The sequence below is a fragment of the Phodopus roborovskii genome, unplaced genomic scaffold (assembly GCF_943737965.1).
Source record: "Phodopus roborovskii unplaced genomic scaffold, PHOROB, whole genome shotgun sequence".
Classification (NCBI taxonomy): domain Eukaryota; kingdom Metazoa; phylum Chordata; class Mammalia; order Rodentia; family Cricetidae; genus Phodopus; species Phodopus roborovskii.
Genome location: NW_026126459.1, coordinates 6325899 through 6350565, shown reverse-complemented (window position 1 = coordinate 6350565; position 24667 = coordinate 6325899). Strand labels below are relative to the sequence as shown.

The 24667-nt window shown below is 43.6% G+C and overlaps 1 protein-coding gene across 1 annotated transcript; it reads left to right on the top strand.

Moving 5' to 3' along the window:
- Positions 1–11790: 11790 nt before the first annotated feature.
- Positions 11791–18793, top strand: Phf5a (PHD finger protein 5A). Its single transcript, XM_051189458.1, has 4 exons — positions 11791–11857; positions 12458–12481; positions 13213–13379; positions 18176–18793. The coding sequence occupies exons 1-4, from the start codon at positions 11806–11808 to the stop codon at positions 18263–18265; spliced, it is 333 nt and encodes a 110-aa protein (XP_051045415.1). The 5' UTR covers positions 11791–11805; the 3' UTR covers positions 18266–18793.
- Positions 18794–24667: the final 5874 nt, after the last annotated feature.

Sequence of the window (24667 nt, the reverse complement as noted above, 5' to 3'; positions counted from 1 at the left end):
CTCCAGGGTGGGGGTCTCCCAGGTGTCTGAAAACAACTATCTGTCCTGTTGTCTTCCCTAAATGTCTTCTCTGGGCTAAGGATAGTTTTCGGGTCTCAATAACCCATTTACTGGCTTATCTCCAATTCTGTAGCAGCTTGACCCTGCCCTGTGTTGCTGGCATCTGCTTGCAGTCTCACGAGCCTTACAGCAATAACACAGCCAGTGAGCACACTGTACCACACACATCACTTCCACACACCTCAACACCTTAATATCTTGACTGACATTTTCCTCACATTCTCTCTCTCTCTCTCTCTCTCTCTCTCTCTCTCTCTCTGAGACAGGGTATCACTATGTAGCTCTGGCTAGCCTCATACTCACTGCCTTTGCCTCCCTGATGCTGGGACTAAGAGCATGTAGCATTACTGACCATTCTTGCTTGTTTTGGGTTGTTGTTGTTTTGAGACTGGTCTGGAACTTGTTTTATAGACTACGCTGGCCCTGAACTTACAGAAATCCACTTGTCTCTGCCTCCTGAGTGCTGGGATAAAAGATATGGTATACCTGCTATCACGGAGTACTCTTAAGCCATAAATATTTACAGACATGGCTGATTTGTTTACTTGTTTTGGGATTTTCTTTAAACATTTTATAATGTATTGTGTGTATGTGTGCATGTATGTGTGGGCACACTCTTGGGGCACATGTGCAGATCAGAGAACAACCTGCAGGAGTCAGCTCTTTTATGTCCACCACTTTGGTTCTAGGAATTGACTTAGGCAGTCAGGCGTGGCAGCAAATATCTTTACTCATGGAACTATTTCACTGGCCTGGATTTTGTTTTTAAGGAAAGATTTCACACTGTAGCTCAAGGAGCCCTAGAACTGTATACCCCAAACTAGCCTCAAATTCAAGATGATGCCCCTGCTTCTCACGTGCAGAAATTAGAGGTGTGAGCTACTATGCCTGGCTTGTGTGTGTACCTGATTTTCTGAACCTGGATGAAAAACCTGACAACCTTGATCCCGGTTTACCATCTTTACTACCAGTTTCTGTCCAGCCCTGTGGTCTATAGGAGTCCTAGTACCATATGGGCCATGAATGAGAGCCATGGTATCAATCTAAAGATCAAGCATGTTAATATGTCTTAGCTCTTCATTTTACATGACATTTGTGGTGGTTATTTTTGGTCATCAACTTGACTATATCTGGAGTGAACTACAATCCAGTCATGGAGGACACACCTGTAAGAGTTTCTGCTTGTTTTGAAGTGGGTGAATCCACTTCTAGTCCAGACCTTTGAGGTAGGAAGACACACATTTATTCTGGGCCATACTTCTGCTGGAAGCATATATAAGGACTCAGAAGGAAGCTCTTATTCTTTGTCTGCTTGCCTTCACCTTGCTAGCAATTCATTCCTTCATAGGCACCGGAGCCTACTTCTTCAGGACTCCAGCATACACTACCAAATTCTTAAGAGTCTCCATTCACAGCTAGCCATTGTTGGGTTAGCTGGACTGCAGCCTGATGGGAGATGTCAGTCTGTAAATATATTTCTCTTATTGGTTAATGAATAAAGCACTATTGGCCAATAGGAAAGCAAGACAGGCAGGACTAGGAAGAGAGAGGAAGTAGTAAGGAGGAGTCGACATGGAGAGACTGGAGAGAACAGAGGTCTGGGCCCTCTCTCCAGTAAAATCAGCTCCTTTTGCTTGGGTGTTGTCTGTCCTTTACAGTGTACAGGAAAGACTCAAGAGGGATAGCACCTGCAACTAATTCCATTTTTACCCTATAAGCAACAAGCTGAACAGGAGGTGATCGCTGTTTTAACTGCACTAGTTAGGCTGTGGCCATGCCTAGCATGAGCTTGACAGTAGGACAATGGGAGTTTGAGTTAGCACCCATAAGTTCATAGGGAGCGGCATTATTAGGAGATGTAGCTTTGTTGAAGTAGGTATGGCTTTGTTGGAGGAAGTGTGTCACTGTGGGGGTGGGCTTTGAGGTCTCTTGCTCAAGCTTTGCTCAGTGTAACACACAGTTCACTTCCTATTGCCTTCTGATCAAGATGAGGCCAGCACCATGTCTGCATGCATGCTGCCATACTTACTCTCTACTTTGATGAGATGATAATGAACTGAACCTCTGAACTGTAAACTAACACCTCAAGACATACATGTTGAATGGTTTGTTTGTTTGTTTGTTTGTTTGAGATAGGGTTTCTCTGTGTAGGTTTTGCTGCCTGGAACTTTCTCTGTAGACCAGGCTGGCCACTACCGCAAGGCATGTTAAAGGTTTAATTTGACTTTTAGCAATGAGAGAGCCACAGAAGCTTTAAATAAGATCATGAGATCATAGTTGAACTTTTAAAAATCACTGTGGCTATGCCCACAATGCACTCAAAAGACACAGGAAGTACTTAAAAGAGACCGGTGGTAGCTTTTCACATAACCTTTCCTAGTTATGTAACACATATGTATCTAACACTTGAGCACCTATTGTGTGCCAAGAAACCTGACAGATACCAAGAAGAAAGACATCCCTACAATAATATAGACCTTTGTTGGGTCAAGATCAACAAAAGCCCATAGTAACCTGGGTGGACAACCCAACAATAAATAAGGACCTCTGCTTGGGACACCTAGATGAAGATTCAGTGGAAGAAGGTGTGTGAAGGTATAAAAGACAAAGCAGGGACCAAACTTGGTAGAGTAAACCTTTAATCCTAGCACTCAGGAAGACACTCAGGAGAGAGCTCAGACTAGTGCTATAGTGTAAGAGGCTGTTGATGGGAGATGGCATTCTGTAAATATGTTTCTCTTATTGGTTAATGAATAAAGCCCTGTTGGCCAGCAGGAGAGCAAGATAGGTGGGACTAGGAGACGAGGAAGATTCAGGGATAGGAGATTCAAAGACCGAGAGAGCAGAACTCCAGATCCTCTCTCTGGTAAGACCACATAGAAACACTTAGAATAATAGAAATGGGTTAATATTTAAGACAGAGCTAGCCAATAAGAAACTCTAGTAACTGGCCAACAGCGTCTCTGTGTGTTATTTGGGGCTGGCGCAGCTTTGGGACTAGGCCAGAGGGAAAATAGCTCGTAACAAGCTGTCTCAAAACAAACATAACCAGCCAAAGGGCAAAAGACATGGTAAAAGGTGGCATGGCAATCTGTCCCTAAACCTGAACTCTAAATTATGGTTTTTCAAGAGGAACAGAACCTACCACTCATTGGTCCATGCTGCACCTGCACCTGTCATGGTGCCTGGCTGGTACAATGGCAGATCCCTCCCATACTGCCAAGCCTAGGTTATACCAAACTACCTGTTATTGAGCCACCATGTCAGTGGGTCCTAGCCCTCAGCAAGCCAAGGAGCTGGAGGTGACTGAGCTACTCAGAGACTGGACTCCGGGGTCAGGAGGGGTCTCCTGATTTGCTTCAGTGAGAGGTAAGTCACCAGGTACCTGTCAGTGAGCCACTGTGGGATGCCCCAGTACAAAAAAACAGGTAAAGAAATGGCATCCTTCAGCCTCCTGAGCTATGGGACCTTAGGATTCCTGACCTCTTTTGAACCTTGATTTCCTCTTCTGTAACAAAAAGACAAAACAGCAAAGATTACCAGCGTCGGAAAGAATGCAGTTTTAAAATGTAGAGAAAGGCCCAGAATGATAACAAAAAAATCAGTGGGGACTGAGAAGAAGTGGAAAACTACTGGGCCATCTATACTTTGTTAGGATGAAATATGAAAGATAGAGTCAGACCCCTTGTTATTCCAAGGCTCACTGCTCTCAGCAACTATCTGTTCAGCCCTTCCTGGAAGGAAAGCCACAAAGGGAACTCCTTCTAGGTGGGCAACCCAGGAATGCCTGTCAGTCAACACTCTGTGGAGTAGAAGCATCTTCCCACACCTCCACTGTAGCTTCCAACACATTTTCCCACCCCCAGTAACAGGCAACGCTTGGCATCTCTCCTAAGAATCCAAAGCTACACAATTCCCTCTTGCCAGCAGGCAATCAGCTAGCTTGGTTGCTGTGCAACCAGTAGGAACAAGTGGTGCAGTCCTTTCCAGAGACATGGAAAAGTACGGTGAAGAGCCAAGCCTTCACAAGTCACAGCCTCTAAATGTCTACCAAAGGCAGCAGGGCTCCTTTAAGAAACATGTCGATTTATTCACTCCTCTGCCCAGTTCTCTTTGGCCGCTGCCTTCAGCAGCAGAGACTATGGGCATGTAATGTGAATACAAATCCTGAACCCTGCTCTAGCCTGCAGATTAGGGAGCAGTTCTATGGCAGCATACTGAGGGCGACATCCCCCAAAGCTCCTCAGGCAGCCAAAACAAAGCTGTCCTGTGAGACCCAACCTCTGCCTCACTGGTATCTGGGCCAACTGAACTGTGTACCCCATACCCAGCCTACTCTCCAGAGAAAAGGTTGGCTAAGTGGTCAAAAGACCAAGTTTGATAGTTCAACACCTGGCTCTGTAGTGTGCTATGTGTGACCTAAAATGAACTATTTAACCTTTGTGGCCTCAATTTCATCATGATAAAAATAGGCAGGGAATGTTGACATCTTAAGGTTGCTGTGAAGGACAAGTGGGTAAACTCTAGTAAAAGAAAAATCTAGGACAGATTTCTGAGTTCAAGGCCAACCTGTTCTACAGAGCTAGTTTCAGGACAGCCAGGCTACACAAAGAAACCTTGTCTTGAAAAAAAAAGCAAATAAAAAAAGGAGACCTAGATCTGTGACAGGTGGAAGGACCTGAACTCAGTATGTGACAGCTGATATGGTTCCTGTTCCCCCAGGCCTAAACTGGTGGCTCCAACATCAGCAACAGCAGAGGGTAGATAACAAATCTGGGTGCCAACCAGAGGGCTGAGTCTGTTTTGAGGTCCTAGCATATCCATCCACTGCTGGCATCAGCCCTGTACTACAACATTTAAATTACTATTCCCTTGTAGCAAGAGAGGTCTTTCACTGGCCCTTATTTGAAGTTAACCTTTACAGTTCCGTTGTCAAATTTAGTGATGTCACAAGGGACTGTTTATAAATAATACCAATAGGCTGGGCATGGTGACTTACACATTTAATCACAGCACTATGGAGGGAGAGGCAGGCGGATCTCTAAGTTTGAGACCAGCCTGGTCTACAGAGAGAATTCCAGTACAACCAGGGCTATACAGAAAAACCTTGTTTGGAAAACAAAACAAAACAAAAATCTTGCTTGTTGCTCTTGCAGATATCCCAGATTTGATTCCCAGCATCCACATGATGGCTCACAACCATCTGTAACTCCAGTCCCAGGGGATCTAACATACTCTCCTAACCTCTTTGGGAACCAAACATGTACCTAGTGTACATACATACTTACCTATAACCAAAACACTCACATATATAATAAAACAAATAAGCTGAGCTTCGGTGGTGGGGGTAGTGGTGTTGGTGGCAGCTGCAGAGGTAACACATGCCTTTAATCACAACATCTGAGAGGCAGAGGCAGGCAGATCTCTGTGAGTGTGAGGCTAGCCTGGTCTACAGAGCAAATTCTAGGACAGTCAGGGCTGCACAGAGAAACCCTGTCTCAAAAAAACTAATCCCAGCACTTGGCAGGCAGAAGCAATCAGATCTCTATGAATTCAACCCAGCCTGGTCAACAGAGCAAGTTCCAGGATGGCCAAGGCTACAGAAAATACAGAGAAACCCAGGCTCGAAAAAGCAGACAGACAGACACACACACACCATTATAAAACAAGCAAAAACAAAACAAATCTCAAAAAACAAAACAAAACAAAAAAAAAAAAAAAAAACTAGGTGGTGGCAAACACCTGCAACCCCATTTGTTTATCATGTTTTTGCATGCATGTGTGCACATTGAAGATCAGAAGACGACTTGTAGTAATATTTTCTCTTTCTATCATGTTTGTGACAAGCCCATACCATTAAACCATCTTACCAGCCCTAGACTCTATCTCTTAAATGAAGGACCCTGTAAATCAGCTGGGGACAGGAATGGGTGGGTGTGAATTAGAGAGAGAAACTAACATTATCCTATAAGCCATATCCCACACTCGATTTGCCCCATTTATCTGCTACACACAATGCCGTGACTATCCTGTAAGATAGAAAATAATATGCCCATTTTACAGATGAGGAATCTGAGATTCTTAACTACAGCTTAGATCATTCCACATCTGGTTCCAAAACTGGTAATCTGTTGCTTGCACTAAGCTTTGTAAAATGAACTCAAGAAAGTTAATCCCCATGCATTTCAGGAACTCCAATATAGCTTTTATAAGTACACTGTGAGACACTCCTATTTTGCACCTATTTTCAGTGTTGGGAAGGGCTTACTAGTAAAACAAGAACCTGGAATTGACAAGATGTTTCAGAAGATAAAGGTACTTGCTGACAAGCCGGATGACCTGAGTTCATTTTCCAGATCATATATAATAGAGAACTGACTCACACAAGTTGTCCTCTGCCCTACACATGCATTGTGACATGTTCATACACGTTTCCCTCAACACAAAATAAATGTGTTTAAAAAAAGAAAAAGTAAAAAAAATAAACTTCTTAAATCTTTTCATTCTCTTTGTCAGTGTCTTGTGTATCTCAGGCTAGTCTCATCCGGGACAAATATATACCCACACAAAACACATGTACGTGTATGCTCAAACACTCTCGAAAGCACAAGCATACACCCCAGCACTTTATAGTCTCATAGATCCCAAGTCTCCCTACCTGCTCTTTGATCTCAGATGGTCCAGCACCTTACACAGCAACTCAAGATTCTTTTCCTCAAGCATAAATCAGTAATGTTATTCCCTGACTTAAAATGGTACAGAGGTAAGGCTGAAACGATGACTCAACTGGCTGCTTTTCCAGGACTTGGGTTCAATTCCCAACACCTCACAATAATCTGCAACTCCAGTCCCAGGGGGGTTGTTACCCTCTTTTGGCCTCCATGGGCACTGCATGCATGTAGTGTACAGACAAATTACATATACAAATAAAATAAAAATAAAGAAGATAGACAGACAGACAGACAGATAGGAGAAAGTCATCCAGTGGATTTTCCTCTGGGTACTTGAGTGGGTGTAAACCTGAAGTTCCTTAACAAGTCTTCATGACCCATTTCCTTCTCAGCTTTCCCTCCCATGACATCAATTAACTGCCTGTCTTACCTTCAACACACCAGCTCAAACCTCTATCAAATACTCTGTACATGTTGCTGCTTCTATCTGACATCTCCTCTCACAAAACACAGTGTCACTATCTTATTACCACCTAAATCTCAGTTCAAAGGTCACCTCCTCTGCAGTCATCCCAAAGTTGAAATTCTGACACATTCCCATCTCTTACTCTTTACCTCTATTCTATTTCCTCTTTACTCTTCTTCATCTTATCTTTATTCTACTTATATTCATAACAACCAACCTTTTTTTTTTTTTTTTTTTTTTTTTTTTTTAAACAGGATCTTTCTATTATACACAACTCTGGCTCTCCTAGAACTCACTATGTAGACCAGGATGGTCTCCAACTCAGAAGCCAACTTCTCTCCGCCCCACCACATACATTGATGAGACTAAAGACATTTACCATCACCTAGCAGAACCAAATTTCTTATTTGTCTACTTGGTCATTTTCCAATTCCTCACCTCCCTCAGTCTGAAGAGCAGCTGAGGCAACAAGCATGTGCTATGGGACCTGGCTTAGCCTCCCTGTTTGTTTACTTCCCACTCCCAGAGCCTAGAGTTAGACAGCAAGCTTGTAAGATACATCTTAGAAGCAGTTGGTTCACACAGCAATGCTGTGCTAGTCCTCTACATAGTATGCTGGATACCTAAATCTGAGACCAAAAGTTGATTCACTAACTCTTCACAACAGACTTTTTCACTTTAAACCAACAATTGGTCCCAGGAAGGCTTCACAGTGAACATACCACCAGAATAACCTGTTTAAAATTCAAAGGCAGAGGTGTTTTGTTATTTAATTTTTCCAGACAGGGTTTCTCTGTGTAGCTTTGTAGACCAGGCTGGCCTCAAACTCACAGAGATACACCTACCTCTGCCTCCCGAGTACTGATCTCGAAAAACCAAAACTGAAATAAAATAAAAACATAAGCATTTCCTTATCTTAATGAGTATAGAACTCACTGGTGTCAGATAGGGGTCTGAACACCTTACACCTGTTATTTGATTAAAATAGACATATTATGGTATTTAAAAGATGAGGAGTTCAGGTGGTAGTGGTGGCACACACCTTTAATGTTAGCACTCAGGAGGCAGAGGCAGGCGGATCTCTGAGTGTTCGAGACCAGCCTGGTCTACAAGTGCAAGTTCCAGGATAGGTTCCAAAGCTACACTGAGAAACCATCTCAAAAGAACAAAATAAATTTAATTAAATTAAAGATGAGAAAACAGGTACAGAGAGATGGTGTAACTTGCTGAGTATCAGTTACTTAGTAATAAGCCAGGTTTTAAACCCAAACATTTTGATGCATGAATTCATGCTATTAGCTTTTATGCTGTATTTCCTTTCTGTTCCTTCACCTGAAACACTGCTGTTCTTAGGTATGCCTTATCCCAGAGTCACGAGCAATTACTTAGTAAGATAAATGCTAGCATTAGTGGCAGGAATGATACTAACCATTCTATAACCTTCTTTCATGTTTGGTCCAGCACAAATATTCAGGCTGAGAAAGATCTAAGGGTACATTAGAATATAGTAAATATTCCACAAGAATAGGAACTGGAGAGTAGCAAGGTGACTCAGTGGTTAAGATCACTGGCTACTCTTTCAGAGGACCCAGGGTGCTCTTCCATAACCTTCTCTAACTCCAGTTCCAGAAAGATCTGATTCTCTCTTCCGACTTCTGTGAACATTGATTGCTTTTATGTACGTGGTGCATATACATACATGCAGGCAAAACACCCATACACATTAACATAAAATAATAAAACTTTAAATGCACTGGGAAAAAAACAAAAACAAAAAAGCTAGGGTTGTTTTCTCATCAATTTTTCTATTGGCCATGGTGGCATGTACCTGTACTCCAAGCACTCATGAGGCTAAGGAAGGAGAATTAAAAGTTCCAGGCCAGCACCAAGAACACAGTAATAACCAGTCTCAAAAACAACACCAAAATGAGACTGAAAGAAGAAAAGAAAAAGCCCATGATGTTTATGAAGTAATCAATTCATTGATTGACCAGACATAGCTACCAAGGTATTAACCATCACTTCTCAAATGCATGCAAGCATAAAAGAGATAGCTGACAGATGTTCTCAGAGTACAGAGTCATGAGGCATTAGAGACAGTCTGCCTATCTGAGTGCAGTGGTATATTGCAAAGGATATATACTACTACTCATTCACCTTAGCTGAATGAGCATGTGAGGGACTTTTATTTGAATCCTGCCTCCAGTAGTCAACCCTGTCCTCAACATCTTAGATTTGCCAAATATAAAAGAGGTTGTAAGTGTTAAATAAACATTTGTTTAATGACGACCATCCCCAGCTGATAGCCAAAGAACATAGGAAGTTAAAATTACAAGGTCATGGGATCAGAGCAGGACCTGAACTATAGCCCAGATTTCTTTCTACACTCATACTTTCCAAGGTCCAAATGTGACATTATATTTTTCTCCAAACTCAAAAGTCATTTATCCCATTAAATAATCTTTTTTTCTGGCTCCACTAAATCAAAGGACAACAGGGTCAGGACAAAACTCTCCATACTATCTACAGAATCAAAAGAACTGCAGAGATAATTTAGCTGTAAATCCCTTGCCTTGGTCAAAATTCAAATGATCTGTTCAGATAAACGAAGAGTTTTATTTTACACTTTGATTTTAAGTAATTTGACAAAAAGATAACACTGAATATAATGCTTCCTGAGGATGCAGCACATAACTTTTTAAAATTAATTCTATGTTAAAAGTTGTGTCACTTGGTCCAAAGTGGCAGATTCACAAAAGTAATCATAAAAGGTTACCAGAAAATGTCTACAGGTACTTTTATTGCTTTATTTTTATTGAAAAAATACATACTTTACAGTAAACTTAACATTATACCTTCCTAGGATTGTCAAGTTAGGAGTGAAAAGCCATCTGCCAGTCATAGTCAACTTTCTAGATGTCTCATAACAGCAGAGTCAAGGTCAAACTGTTGAGTCTCATCTTTCCACCTAGTATCTAAAAAGCAACTAACTGTGAATTTGAAATACTTGACTTTGTACGCTGACAAATACAAACGACCACACCCTGGATCAGACAGTTCTGCCATGAACAAGGAGAACAGAGGGCCATTAGGGTCACTGCTCAGGCTATGGCACTTTAGTGACACTGTGAAAGTCAGAACTCTCATCTACTTTTTTGCAGTTTAACTATCTACTGAGTTTGGAAAAAATCATCTGACATCTTTGTTGCCAGAAATATATAAATCAAGTTATATTAATAAACAGTCTTGACATCTGGTGCAGAGGTGAGAAACCACTGTTATCATCATGACTGTTTACTATATTGGGGGCTCAGAATATTCTACCGTTCTCGCATCTATGACCCCAAGTGTCCTCAAAAGATAGTATTGGGTATAGCTTCTGCAGACTCCAGGCCTGAGAACCACTGATATAAATGGTTGGCAAGTATTTGCTGTTAATGGGAAGTGAGGGCTTCAAACACCCAGCTTAGAGGAACCCACAACCACCGCGCCCCCCAGTCACCTTGTCATCACCTTGAGAACAGAAAACCACACTGGGGGCAGGCAATTTGGCCCCTGGGAAATAAGGGGAGCCCCCACCTTTTATCAGGCTGCAGATGCTTAAACCCAAGCTTCCCGCTGGGCGGTGACGGGGACTGGGAATTGACTGTGCCAGGGACATCTTGACCTAGGACAACGCAGTAGCGGACAAGGACGCCGGGCCCGCAACCGGGACAGGGACTCAAAAGTCAGCCCCAAGTCGAGCCCGCCTCGCAGGGCCTCGCCTACCGCCGCAGGCAGAGCAGCAGGCTCCCCGCCCCGGTGAACCCACACATCTGAACTCGCTCACCTGTAGCCGGGTCACCAGTAGGCTGTAAGGCGCCATTTTGTGCACTGACAAAGATGAGGTCGCGTGAAAGTGACGTGCCACATGGTGCTTTTGAAGGGACTGGGGAGGGGCGTGGCTTCCAGAGAGGCGCGTCACGGTGACGGTGGCGCCTTCCTCCCGGGAGTCCAGAGAGCGCAGTGGGCGGGACTTCTATGACAGGAACCCAGCTAGAAAGAGAAACTGCCAACTTGGCTTTCTGCGCAGTACTGTCGTCTTTGCAATTGGGAAGGGAGACAGGAGTGGAGTCAGGAGTTCAAGGTCATCCTAAAAGGGGAACCCCCAAACCACATATTTTGCGGAAGCATACAATGAGGCCCTGGCAACAACCCCGAGCACAAAAAGTAGCATAAGTACAAATTTTTTTTCGAGACAGCCCTGGCTGTTCTCGAACTCACAGATCAGCCTACCACTACTGCCTCGCGAGTGCTGGAACTAAAGGCTTGTGCTACGCCATCACCCAGCCATATGTAGAAATTTTATCCAAGAAAAAAGCTTAGTTTATGCGTTCAAGTCGGGAAGAAAAAATTTTTTTATTAAAGTCATTGATGCACCTGTTAGGGTAAGGGGAGCTTACACTGAGAAAACTCGCGAGAACTAGCGGGATTTTAGTGCAAGGAAGGGCAAATTCTGATGGGCACCTTGACGGCCAATCATGATGGAGAACTGGGTGTAGGAACGGCGTAGGTTAAAGGTCAAGCGGAAATTCTCTAAGCTTCCGGCCGCCGGCTTGTGGAAGAGTTATGGCTAAACATCATCCAGATTTGATTTTCTGCCGCAAGCAGGCTGGTGTTGGTGAGTTGACTCCCTGCTCCTTTCCGTTGAAGTGAGATGTTGTTAGAAACGGGAGAGTGGGGTATTCGCTTCCTTTTTAGGACCTTGGCTTGGGGGCTCCACGTTTCGCGCCTTAAGGTCCCTGGGTATTCTGGAGGTGCGCACCGGTTTGTGGCTTCTGATAAGAGGGCAGGAGCGCGCATGTGGGAGCCTGAAGTTGGCGGGAGGGTCTGTGCCAGGTCTGGAGAAGCCGTGCTACATTGCTTAGAGCATTCAGGACAACTATGGGGACAAGGCGTTGGTGCAAAGCAAAATTTAGGGGCATAGGCAGGGCGTGGTAGTTCACGACTGTAATCCCAGCTGCAGGGAGGTTGAAGGCAGGATAATTGCTGCGGGTTCGAGGCTGGCCTGAACTACATAAGAAGTTCCAGTCTATACAATGAGAATCTGTCTCAAAGGGGGTGGAGAGTGGAGAAAAAGGAGACTAAGACAGCTGTCCTGATCAGCTACTGCAGTCATTGCTACCTGCCCCATCCTCTATCCCCAGCTTGAGGAACAACTTCTTTGCTAAGTCACCATTTTAATTTTAACTCTACTTTTTACTTGTCTTTTACCTTACAGCTATCGGAAGACTGTGTGAAAAATGTGAGTGGAACATGCCCTCTCACACATTGCCTGCCTTCCTTTGCTTTTTGACGAGCCCACAAGCCTTTAATTTTAGAGGAACAGCAAAGAAGCATTGGATGGATATGCCAGACTGCAAAGAACACTGAATGTCTGGCTACAACCAAAGTCCCCCCCTCACTTCCTCTCACTTGAGCTTGCACACTTTTAGTACTTCATATTTAGGTTTTGGAAAAAAAAATGTCTACTTTTGGATATTAAGAACTGTCAGAGTATGGGGCTGGAGAGACGGCTCAGAGGTTAAGAACACTGGCTGCTCTTCCAGAGGTCCTGAGTTCAATTCCCAGCAACGACATGGTGGCTCACAACCATCTATAAAGAGATCTGTGCCTGCTTCTGGTGTGCAGGCAGAACACTATGTACATAATAAATAAATCTTTAAAAAGAAAAATAACCGTCAGTAGTGTGAACCTTCCCATCCAATGTGTATGCAGGAAAGCATGCACTTTGTTGATGATAACTACATAGTCTTATAAGCTCCCAGCTAATGCCCCAAACTCTTCCCATATATGAGTTAACATTTGTATATGTTGAAGGAAACTAAAGTAAGATATAGGATAGGGCAGATGCTGTCAAGATGGAGGAAAGGCCTAAAGTCACAGTCAAAGCGACACTAGTTATTTCCCCCATAGAACAAAGATCTTTAGGAAGTAATCGCTAGTGACTATAACTCCATTCTCCTTCCTTTGCAGGTGATGGCAAATGTGTGATCTGTGACTCCTATGTGCGACCCTGCACCCTGGTTCGAATATGTGATGAGTGTAACTATGGATCTTACCAGGGCCGTTGTGTGATCTGTGGAGGTCCTGGAGTCTCTGATGCCTACTATTGTAAAGAGTGCACAATTCAGGAGAAGGATGTGAGTGTAGACTAAGCTTTCCTGCCTGGCCTTTCTTTCTTTTCCTTTGGACCATTTTGTCACCCATGGCTTTCTCTTCTGGTCTATGGAGATTGCAGTGTTCAGCTAGTCATGTAGGTAATTCCATCAAGCCTGTGAGCCCAACTAGATGTGGTCTAGTAAAGAGCAATTATTCTGTATCAAAGGCAGAATGCAAGAGAAGCCTGTCTTTGTCAGTATCAGCAATCTGGAGAACCTTTTCTCTGTTGCTTTGATGTCTCTGGTGAATGAGCATGGACCTGTGTAGAGATCAAAGGACAACCTGTGGAAGTCATTTCTCCCTTTACACTCTGGTCCTGGGGGTTTAACTCAAATTGTTGGGCTTGGCAAGTATATTTACTTGCTGTCTTAGTTGGGTTTGTATTGATTGCTGTGATGAATCACCATGATCAAAAGCAGACTAGGGAGGAAAAGATTTATTTTTCCTACCTCACCATGTAACAGGCCACTGTGGGAATTCAGAGCAGGAACCTAGAGGCAGGAATTGATGCAAAAACCATGGAGGATCACTGCTTACTGGCTTGCTCCCTTGAGGCTTGCTAAGCTTGCTTCCTTACAGCATCCAGGATCACCAGCCCACGAGTAGCACCACCTACAATAGGCTGGGCTCTCCCACATCCATTATCAATCACAGAGATGTATCACTGGGCAGTCTAGTGGGTTTTCTCAGTTGAGATTCCCTCTTTCAAAATGATTCTAGTTTGTGTCAGGTTGATATAACATTAGCAAGCATTGTTGCTGAGCCATCTTGTCAGTTCCTTATTATTTTTTGTTTGTTTTTCGAGACAGGATATCTCTGTGTAGCCCTGACTGTCCTTGCACTAACTCTGTAGATCAAGCTGACCTCAAATTCAAGAGATCCACCTGCCTCTGCCTCCCAGTGCTGGAATTAAAGGCTCATTACTATTCTTATGCATATATAACATCCTTTGTTTTTGAGTTATAAAGAGCACATAGGTGGTGTTTACTAGACACTCAATAGTTTTGTCTTCCTCTTTTTCATGCTAGACATAGATATCAAGTATTTGTCCCAAACTAGTCTGGAACTAAAAATTCTGCTTCCTCAGCTTTCTGACTGCAGAGCTTACAAATTTGTACCAGCATACCCACATCAGTAGTAGTTATCTTTGAAGGGGGGGGGGGAGTGTTGAGGTAGTCTTGCCCTGTGTCCTAGGCCTCAAATTCATAGCGTTCCTTCAGCCTCAGCCTTCTAGGTAGCTACTAGGGTTACATGCCCAACTCAGTTCTCTTGAGTACTGTGATCAAGGACAGTTTGGTGTGTATGGTGACAAAATTGAATTAGAGTTAGTTCTGGTTGGTCCCACCTTTAAAAACAATGGTGTTGTGTAATGAATTGATTGCCAGTTTTCCTTATGCTTTTGTTTCTTAAAGGTGTGTAGTGTGGAAAGGAAATGTATAGGTAGCCTTTGGTTCTCTGAACAAGGCTCAGTGAGAGGGCTTGTAGGTCAGGCTACAGGGATTTAACCCTGTTCTTAGAATAATATTAGGTCCTAGCAACAAGGCATTGTTTCTCTTGTGACAAAATGAAAGGAAGTAGAATACAATCTCACTAGACTAATAGAGGGTGCTGGAGTACCTAGTCTAAAATAAGACAATATTTATGTAACTTCATCTTCCCAAGAGTAAAGTGTAGGAGGTTTGTAAATGTAATTTCTCTCTTATTCCTCATACCACATGACTGTGTAGGTAGAGGTTATTATCCTCGTTTTTATACTCTATCCCAGGCTGTCTGACTAAACCTTGTGTCCACATTACATCATGTTATGCTTTTCTAAGTCCTTCTTGGTGTGTGCTCATGATGCTAACAGCACCCCCTTTCAGCTGCCCCTGCACTACACATGTGCTGTTACCCACCACCATTACCAGAAGCCAAATAGGGCTTGGAGGAGGGAGAGGAGGTTGTTCTATGTATTGCAGAAGATGACATATGATAGCTTCACTTTCAGTTTTGGTTGACTTGCAAAGGTGAGGAAATAAATATCAAGTAGCAGGTAGATAGCAAAACATCATCAAATCAGGTCTTACCACATCAGCAAAAGTTGATTGGGGAAGCCACACTGAAGCATTTAGCTAGAGTTCCCAATAGAGAGCGTTTTTCTCCATGGATGAGCTTCAGGGTTTTCTTATTCCCTGCTTGCATTTTATGCCACAGGATAAACAAATGATTTCTGTTGGAAATAGCCTTCTCACTGTACTCAATACTACAGGGTTGGGTTCGGTTTGGTTGAATTTCTTTGTTAACATCTATTTGTGTGGGGGCATGTGGTGTTAAGAGGACTGCTTGCCTGGAGTTGGTTTTCCCCCACTGATGAGTGCTTTGGCCCACTAATACCTTTATCTGCTTGCTGATTTTCCCTGTCCTTCTTAGAGAAACAAAGGGGTACTTGGCCCAGGATAGAGTTTTAGAGCAGCTGAAAAGTATTGTTTACTCTTTTGAATCTACTGTTGTTTGGGAAAAGAAGAAAGTTGTCGATTAAGTATGAAATCATAATTTCAGTTGGTGGTTTGAACAATTTACTGCCCTAAATGCTCTTTCCAATTCCTTAGACAACTAGAACTCAGTTGGTTGTATTCTGTCTTCCACAGCTGTAGATCATGTCCATCTTTTCTTTTTTCGAGTCTTGGTAACAGTGCCTAATCTGTAATACATGGATGATGCTCTGTTTTTGGTACTGTGCCTATAAAGTATTCCTGGGAGACACCCCCCCCACACACACACACACACACTGTCTGGACATTTGTTACTTAAGAACTAGGAAGTACTAAGTATAATGGAAAGAGGAGGTACACACAATTCTTAAGAGACAACACTTTCTTGAACTTTGAATTACAGCTAGAGTCTGTTTCTGACTTAAACTTGGAACCAAAGAATGTTTACTAAACAGTAATTGCCATCTCACTTGTCAGCATGCACCCTGTGATCTGATACCTTTGGATCCCTGTCCCTCATTCTGCCCCCGAGAATTATTTTAGACGTCACTTCACCTACTCCCGTTATATGGAATGTTCTGAGGACACCTGAGCTCAAGCTCACAATTACTTGGCACTAGTTTCCAAGGAACACAAAGCAGTCTTGTGACATGATCCAGTCTCTCACCCTTAGAGACAGATGGTCATGTAGATGCAGTGCCTAGGCTTTTTCCTGTGCAGAAATCTTCCTGCAGCAAAAGCCACCCCTCCTTATTGTTCTCCTCTTCCTGTATCTTTTATAATTTATAAGGTAATTAATTAGGCCAGTAAGCTGAGCTAGGTATCCTCATTTTTAGTTTTTCAAAACCTCAAAAATAATCGAGAATCAGGAGTTAGGCATGGTGGTGCATGTCTGTAATGCCAGCACTTGGTATACTGAGGGAGGAGAATTCCCAGTTTAAAACCATTCTGGGGTCAGGCATTGGTGGTTCACACCTTTAATTCCAGCACTGAGGAGGCAGAAGAATGCAGATCTTTTGAGTTTGAGTCCAGCCTGGGCTATACAGAGCATTCCAGGATGGCCAGGGCTACACGCAGAAATCTATCTCAAGGAACCAAAAATAATAAAACCAGTCTGGGATACCCTGTCTTACAAATCATTAACTCTAACCAGGACTCATCAATATCTTCAAACCTTGGTAATGAAGGACTAGTTTGTATATTCTCATGATGTGATGGCAAACAAATCTCCCTGATCCCAAACACAGAATAAGAAAAATAACAGTTGTGGAGTTTAAAATGTATTTTTATTTATTTTTGCAGTACAAGGGTTGAACAACCCAACCTTTAATAGCAGCCAGTCCACTGAGCCATCTCTTCAGCACCCACATATTTCTAATGAGGTATTAAATACGAAGAAATATGATAATGTTGGCTAGGAGTGTAAGTTGCAGATCATTCATATATTGGAGATAGAAGACAGTATGAATGATGATGGGAGGTGCTTGGTGTAATCCATGCACTTCCTCTAACCACTTCACTGTCATTTCTCAGACTGAGAAACATTTCTTTCACTTGTTGTCATGCCATTTCTACCATTCTCACGTAGTTTATTTTATTTAGGATAACTGGAAAGATTAATAGACCATTAACCCAAAAGCTATAAAATGGTATTTGAGGGGCTGACAAGATTTCCCACTGAGTACAGGCCTTTACTGCTAAACCTGACAACTGGACCTCAGTCCCCAGAACCCAGTGTCCTCCAAGCTCTGTGCTGATACCATAGCATGTGTATGTGCATACATGCTAAGTAAATTTTAAATTGTTTCTTTTGGGGGGGTGGATTTAATTTAAAAAGGTTCTCTGAAAACTCATAAAAGCTGCGGAAGAGACAGTTCTGCGTGATCTGGGTGCCTTCCCCAGTTAAGGAAATGAAAGTGTTTGGATATACTTAAAGAGCAAAACACATTGATAATGTGATTTTTGGTGGTGGTGATTTGGTTTGGGTTTGGTTTGGTTTGGTTTCTTTTTTTTTCATGGCATGGTTTACCTGTGTAGCCCTGGATGTCCTGGAACTCGATCTGTAGACCATGCTGGCCTCCACTCACCTGCTCCTCCCTCCTGCTGGAATTAAAGTGTGTGGCACTACCACCCCTTGCTTAGATCTTTTAGAAATTGTTTTTTTGTTGGGAGGTGTTGGGGGTTAGATGGTAGGCTCAGGCTGTGGACTGCGAACTCTCAGGTGCTCATGCTTTTGTGCTTCTGGGCTAAATCTTAAATCTCTGAAGCCAATTTCAAGGACTTAACAACATGGTTCTGTTTTTCAGAGAGACGGTTGCCCAAAGATTGTCAATTTGGGGAGCTCTAAGACAGACCTGTTCTATGAACGCAAAAAATACGGCTTCAAGAAGAGGTGATGGGTGGGCTGGTCCTTCCTCCCCCATCAAGCTGTTGCAGCTGCCAGAAAAGACGCCTACTACCACCAGCAGAAAGGGACTGGAGCCCAGCATGTCACCAGAACATCCTGCTAGACCTAGTATCTTGGCCCCCTGCCCCTGTCTTTCCCTCACCTCACTGGTGGGGATGAAAGAGAGGTCTTCACAGAGCACTCTAGCAGACTGGAAGGAAAATTGCTAGGTTAGTTCATAGTTTGTTTTGTTCTAGATGGAGAAACAAGGCTCTGCTCTCTACATTGATAGATTCTCTCCACACCCAAAGCTGCAAAGTGAGTCTTCTGTCTGTGGCCTTGATAACCAAGCTGACACAGGCAAAAGCATGGCCTTGCAGCATCTATGATGGTGGTGGTCTCCTGTATCGCTCATTGTGGCCAGGAGCCATCAGAACAGTAATGTGATGTGACACTTCCCAGGTGGCTCTGGCTTCATGTTATTTTCCTTCTTTGAAGTTGGAAATTTCTGTTGTTCTAATAAAGTTGGTGTGTATTTTCTGGTACCTTTGAGAGTCTACTTTGTGGTCATCCAGGTTTTGGTGAGTGAAACCGTAATAGAGGCCGAGGGGTCCATGAAGCGCCCAGTCCTATTACTGCCACTGGGAACAATTCAGAGGTGAGCCTGGCGTTGGTGGTTCCAGCACTCAGGAGGCAGAGGCAGGCAAATCTCTGTGAGTTCAAGGCCAGCCTTGTCTACAGAGTGAGGAGTTCCAGGACAGGCTCCAAAGCAATAACAAAAAACTCAGAGGCCACCTGTGCCTTTTAATTTTTTCTTCCTATTCACCTTCCCCCCCTCCCCACACTCATCACTCGTTAGCTCAGGTTAGCCTGGACATTGTTGCAATCCTGCCTTAGCCTTCAGAGTGCTGGCATTTCAAATGTGAGTGACCATACCTGGGCTTTTTAATACTTAAATGAGATATCCTACAATAATAGTGAGGAAAATATGATAAAATTAACTAAATTAGAAAATGATTTGCTTCATAAAATACATATGTATTTATATGAAGGGATGTTTCCTTTTAAAAATTGTTTAGGATTTTGTGTATGAATGTCTTGCCTGTTTGTATATGTACTGTGTGCATGCTTGGTCCCTGCAGAGCTCAGGGCATCAGTCAGAACCCCTGGAGTTAGGGATGGATGTGAACCACTATGTGGGTGCTGAGAATCAAACAAAAGTCCTTTGCAAGAGCAAGAAGAGTTCTTAACTACTGAGTCATCTCACCAGCCCTAACAAATACCTTGTAAGTAAACTATCAAAACTGGAAAATTTAGCCATACCCATTGGGTCAATTCATTTCTGTCTGCTGGTGTGACATTTTCCTGGCGTGGGGGTTTCTGCATGTTTAGATGTATTGTTAAACAGATCTTTAGTGCCATAGATCTGGGTCCTGGATATGTACTTGGCCTTGTTTATGCTGCAACTGAGTAGCAAAACTGGCGAGAAATAACATTTATTTATTTTATTTTAAGTGCGTTGGTATTTTGCCTGCTTGTGTGTTTGTGAGGGTGTTGGATCCTCTGCAACTGGAGTTAGTGGTGAGCTGCCACTTGGGTGCTGGGAACTGAACCTGGGTCCTGTGGAAGAGTAGCCATTGCTCTTAACTATTTTGCCATCTCTCCTGAAATACCTTTTATTGAGGGTTTTGGTTTGGGTCAACAACAAAAAAAAAAAACAAAGCTCTTGGTTATATATAATGTAATGACTAGAGTTGAGATAGTTTCTGTCACAGGCCTCAGGGAAGGGTTTGGGGGCCAGCTTGGCAAGCACTCCCCAAAAGCAGGACAAGGTCTTGACCACCAATAAAGCTAATCCTGAAAACTTCCAGGTGCTTTGCTCCTGCCTGGCCCTTTTACCCTCTTTGTGGTTTGTGACCACTGGGTTCTTCCTGGACTTATGCGTTTTCCTGTCTCAGTGTGCCTTAGTTTTTAACCTGTTGATCTTCCCACTGTAGTACTTCTGCTTAGCTAACACCTCCCACTCATCCCTCAGACCTGTGCCAAATACATCCTCTGATGTCTTCCAACCTGCAATTTAATTTCCCCTTGTACTCCCAGGTAATGGTTCCTGAGTATTCCTGAAGCATTTGGTGGTTACTAACCACCTTGTAAGCCATGGTCTTCCCAGTAGATGACATGTTCAATGTAAAGTGATAAACAGCCTTGAAGGGAGCATAGGAACCTGTAGGCAAATGCAGGACTTGTGTGCTGAGAAACTGTGGTAAGGTGGTGTGGAACTTAGGGTTGTGCTCAGGGAGCCTGGAACAGTTCTAAAGTGCCAGGGGAAGCAGGAAACAGGATTGTTTTCAGGTTGATGCTGTTTGCCTGTTTCAGAGATAGACCCTTGCTATACCTCAAGCTGGGCTGTGTCCTCCATCCAGGCCTTGGGAATTCTTTTGCCCCATATTCCATAAGTACCGAGATTAGATGTGTGTTGCCATGCCCAACTTGTACTTTATACGCTAGTGACTTTTAAGATCTTTAGTGTAGATATGTAATGAAAAGTGTGTGTTGGGGGGTATTTTTTTTTTTTCTTTCTTTCTGGTGTTGTTGGGGATCAAACTTAGGGGCCTGACATGTGTGCTCTTTCCTTAAACTTAAGCATATCCCGAGTATTTATTGGTCACGTGGTTTAGACCTAACATCTACCAGTGTTTGGGAAGCCACTCTTTAGTTTGAAGGAAATGTCCCCTAAGATGCATTTAGTCTGCCTCAATGGAATGCCATCAAAAGAGCATTAGGGAGCTTATGTTCATGTTCAGAACATGGGCATGCTCCCTTCACCATGGGTTAGTGGGCAAGTTCAACTTAGCTGTTGCATCTATTTCTCTGTCACTTAATATTCTGGTGGTTTGTTTGTTTGTTTTTGTTTTTGTTTTTTTAACAGAGTTTATTTGTTTAATAGCCCTTGCTGTCCTGAAAGTGCTGAATTAAAGGTATGTGCCACCACTGCCCACCCTGGCCTAATTTTCTAATCCCACTGTTGCTTTGTTTTCTTTCTGATTGACCAGAGACTGAGAAAATAGAATGGGATAAGGATACCTCCATTGTGGTCAGTAATAGAGTGCTCTTTGGTATAACATTCATTAGTTCCCGAGTTCAACCCCCAGTACAGCGAGTTACTAGTAACTGGATAAAGTGAAAGCTCTTGAAACTATTTTTTTTAGGAGGGAGAGGGGTCTATCTTGAGCATTAGAATAATTCCCCTTGGGTCAAGGTACTCAAGAGGCAGAGGCGGGCAGATCTCTATGAGTTCAATGCCAGCCTGGTCTACAGAGCTAGTTCCAGGACAGCCCAGGCTACACAGAAAAATCCTGTTGTCGAGTGTTGGTGGCGCTCGCCTTTAGTCCCAGCACTATGAGTTTGAGGCCAGCCTGGTCTATAGAACTAGTTCCAGGACAGGCTCCAAAGCAATACTGAGAAACCCTGTGGAGAAATCTGAGTTCATTTCCTAGCACCTATATCAGGCAGCTCACAACCTCCTGTAACTATTTCCAGGGTAACTCACTACCTTTTCTGGTCTCCATGGGTACCTGCTGGCTGCTATTCTAGATCAAGGGTCAACTCATAGCACTCACATAGTGGTTCATAACCATCTGTAAATCCAGTTCCCAGAAGATCTGACACCTTCTGACCTTCATGGAACTGCACCCATATGGTACATCTGGACATAAATTCAGACAGAATACCAATACTCATAAAAGCACACACACAAACAATAGAGCAGGCCAGTGATGTGACTCCAGTAAGGAAACCTGATCACCACATGTGTACCATGACAAGTGAGCACAAATACGCACACAAAAGTATTTGTAATAAAAAATGTACAAATATACCCCTTTGTGTGTATATGCAAACACACAGGAAGACATTGTTATATATCAACATACAGCTATAGTAAAATGTGTTAATATATATCACAAAATACAGCTACCAAATGTTGACCTTGGTTTACCAATTAGCAACTTTTTTTCAGTGTGGTATTTTTTTTTCCATTCTTTGAGAATTTCACACATGTATAGACAATATTTTGATCATATTGCAGCTTTTTGGGGGGACAGGGTCTTGCCATGAGCCCTAGAGGTTCTGGAACTCACTATGAGACAAAGCTGACCTAAATCTTGTGACAATCCCACCTTTACATTTACTGTGCTGTGATGACAGGCACAGGCTGCTATTGCCACACCCCACGTAGCAACTTATAAAGTAAGAAAATTCCCAGGGAATCAAACCGAACTGGTTAAATTTCAGACAAACTATGAGTTACCGTTTTGACCTGTGGTTTTTTAATAGCTTCAGGCTAGGTTGTAAATGTGAAATATTCTTTGCCTTGGATTCCATTAATTCCTGGAAACTTGATTCCTTATTAATGCTATCCCCAAGTAGCCACCACCAAAGCTAAAAATGTTTGTTCATTTGAATACTGCCTTTTGGTATCTTAACAAAATCATAGTTTGTGTTCTTCTTTACCAGCATTTCTCTAGAGGCACACTTTCCTAGAATGTAGGCTTCTGTCATGCTGTCCTTGCTTCTGCCCGGCAATGGCAGGAGATGTTAAGAATAAGCAAATTCTTGAGATACTCTTTCCTTCCCCCCTACCCTGGGTTTTCGAGACGGGAGTTTCTCTGTGTAACAGTTAAGAATCAAAAAGAGAAACTCTTTTTCTTGGATGACTTCAAAGAAACAATATAAAACTTTGACCTGGTGTGTGTGTGTGTGTGTGTGTGTGTGTGTCTCATTGTGACTCATTTTGGGTTAATTATTCCGATTCTGATCAGTTTTACTTGTCATTGGTAATAGTGACTGGCATGACTTGCTTTGCTCTCTGAGGGGTGGTTGATTCCACCTCTGCAGGCACCAGAGCTGACCCTTGTGAAAATATGGTGTATGTCTTTCAGTATATGGTTATTCAAATGGGAGGGGACTCTAAAATGCTTGAGTAGTAATTCACTTTACAATTAAGCCCTAGCAAGATGAAATTGCACATTGGGGAAGAGAAGAGAATTCCTCTTTACCACATAACTGTTGCATTAAATCCAGAAAACACATTAGGTGGCAGAATGGGGATATAAACACACCTATTTCCTTGGGCGCTTCTATTTACCGACTACAAATACCATCATCCCTTTCGATACCTAAGGCAAATACCCGCTCCCCAGAAGCTGTATTCAAAACCCAATCAGACGCCACTTCTTGCCTGAGAGCCAATGGGAGGGCTGTTGCTAACTTGTCTATTGTATTTTTAGCTTTCATCCTGGTGGGAGGTCTCACAGCGTAGATAGAACACTCCAGTGGTCAGGGGTGCAGAAAAGGGAGGGTAAAATGGTAAAGTGGAGAGGGGTGTGTATGACGCTTGCTGACGCTCGAGACTACAAGTAATCTCAGGAGGGGTGGGCTGTCAAACTGGGAGTGTGGGGGGATGCTACACACGCACACCACAGAGTTTGCGCCCCCTCCTGGCGTTTCTCTCCTGTCCAGCAAAGCGTATTTAAATCTCCATGCCACCTTTGCTTTCTGCTCTTGCCAAAGTGATCAAGGAAAATAAACGAACACGGTTCGTACCTTTCCGATCTCCACAGAACCCCACGTGGGTTCAGAAACTACAGTTGTACCAGAACCCTCAGTAACATGAACAAAGAAACGAGTTGGAGAACTGGAAAATACAGGCGAGCGGGGGTGGGGGAAGGGGCTATACATAAGGCCAGCGGTCTTCCAGCCTCGTGGTCTGACAGTCCAGCCCTCCAACACAGATCCCACCATCCTCATCTCTGAGCCTATACTGTCCCTACACCGCCGAGGGAGCGTGACCAAAGTCCAGGCCGGGGCCGCAGGTGCGCCTCGCTTCGCCGCCCGATGCGGTCGGGCTGAACACTTTTCCAGAGCTAGCACTTATGCGATTACGCTGTTGCTAGAAGGAGCGTGGCTCTGGTGCTTTCCCGAGCGGAGCAGGGACAGCCTGCCCGGAAGAGCACGAGGACTGCGGCAGAGTGGTAGCGGTTGCGCATGGCCAGCGCTATTATCTGGAGTTTGGAACAAAAATTTCAAGGCTGAGAGTGCTCCGCTCCTTTTTCTGACCCTCGATCTCCTTGCTCCCACCATCTCCTCCCTTCCCTTCGATTTTCCCCGTTCCCACCAGGAAGGCGACGCTAGTAAATTTAGGTGAGCTCGGGTTCAGATCCAGAACCATTCTAAAGCTGGAGTCGTGCCCCCATCTTCGCAAATTTAGAACAGATCGGAACCAGGGAGTGCGACAGAGCCACGGGGACCGTCAGAGTTGGAAGAGTCGCGCCGTCATGGTCTCAGGAAACTGTGGGAGGTGGGGATGGCGCGGAGCAGACTCGTGCAAGAGCCCCCGGGGTCCCAGTGACGC

Coding starts and splice junctions, on each gene's coding strand:
- Phf5a (XM_051189458.1), top strand. CDS start 11,806: ATGGCTAAACATCATCCAGATTTGATTTTCTGCCGCAAGCAGGCTGGT. Junction 11,858..12,457: donor CCGCAAGCAGGCTGGTGTTG/GTGAGTTGACTC, acceptor TTTACCTTACAG/CTATCGGAAGACTGTGTGAA. Junction 12,482..13,212: donor CGGAAGACTGTGTGAAAAAT/GTGAGTGGAACA, acceptor CTTCCTTTGCAG/GTGATGGCAAATGTGTGATC.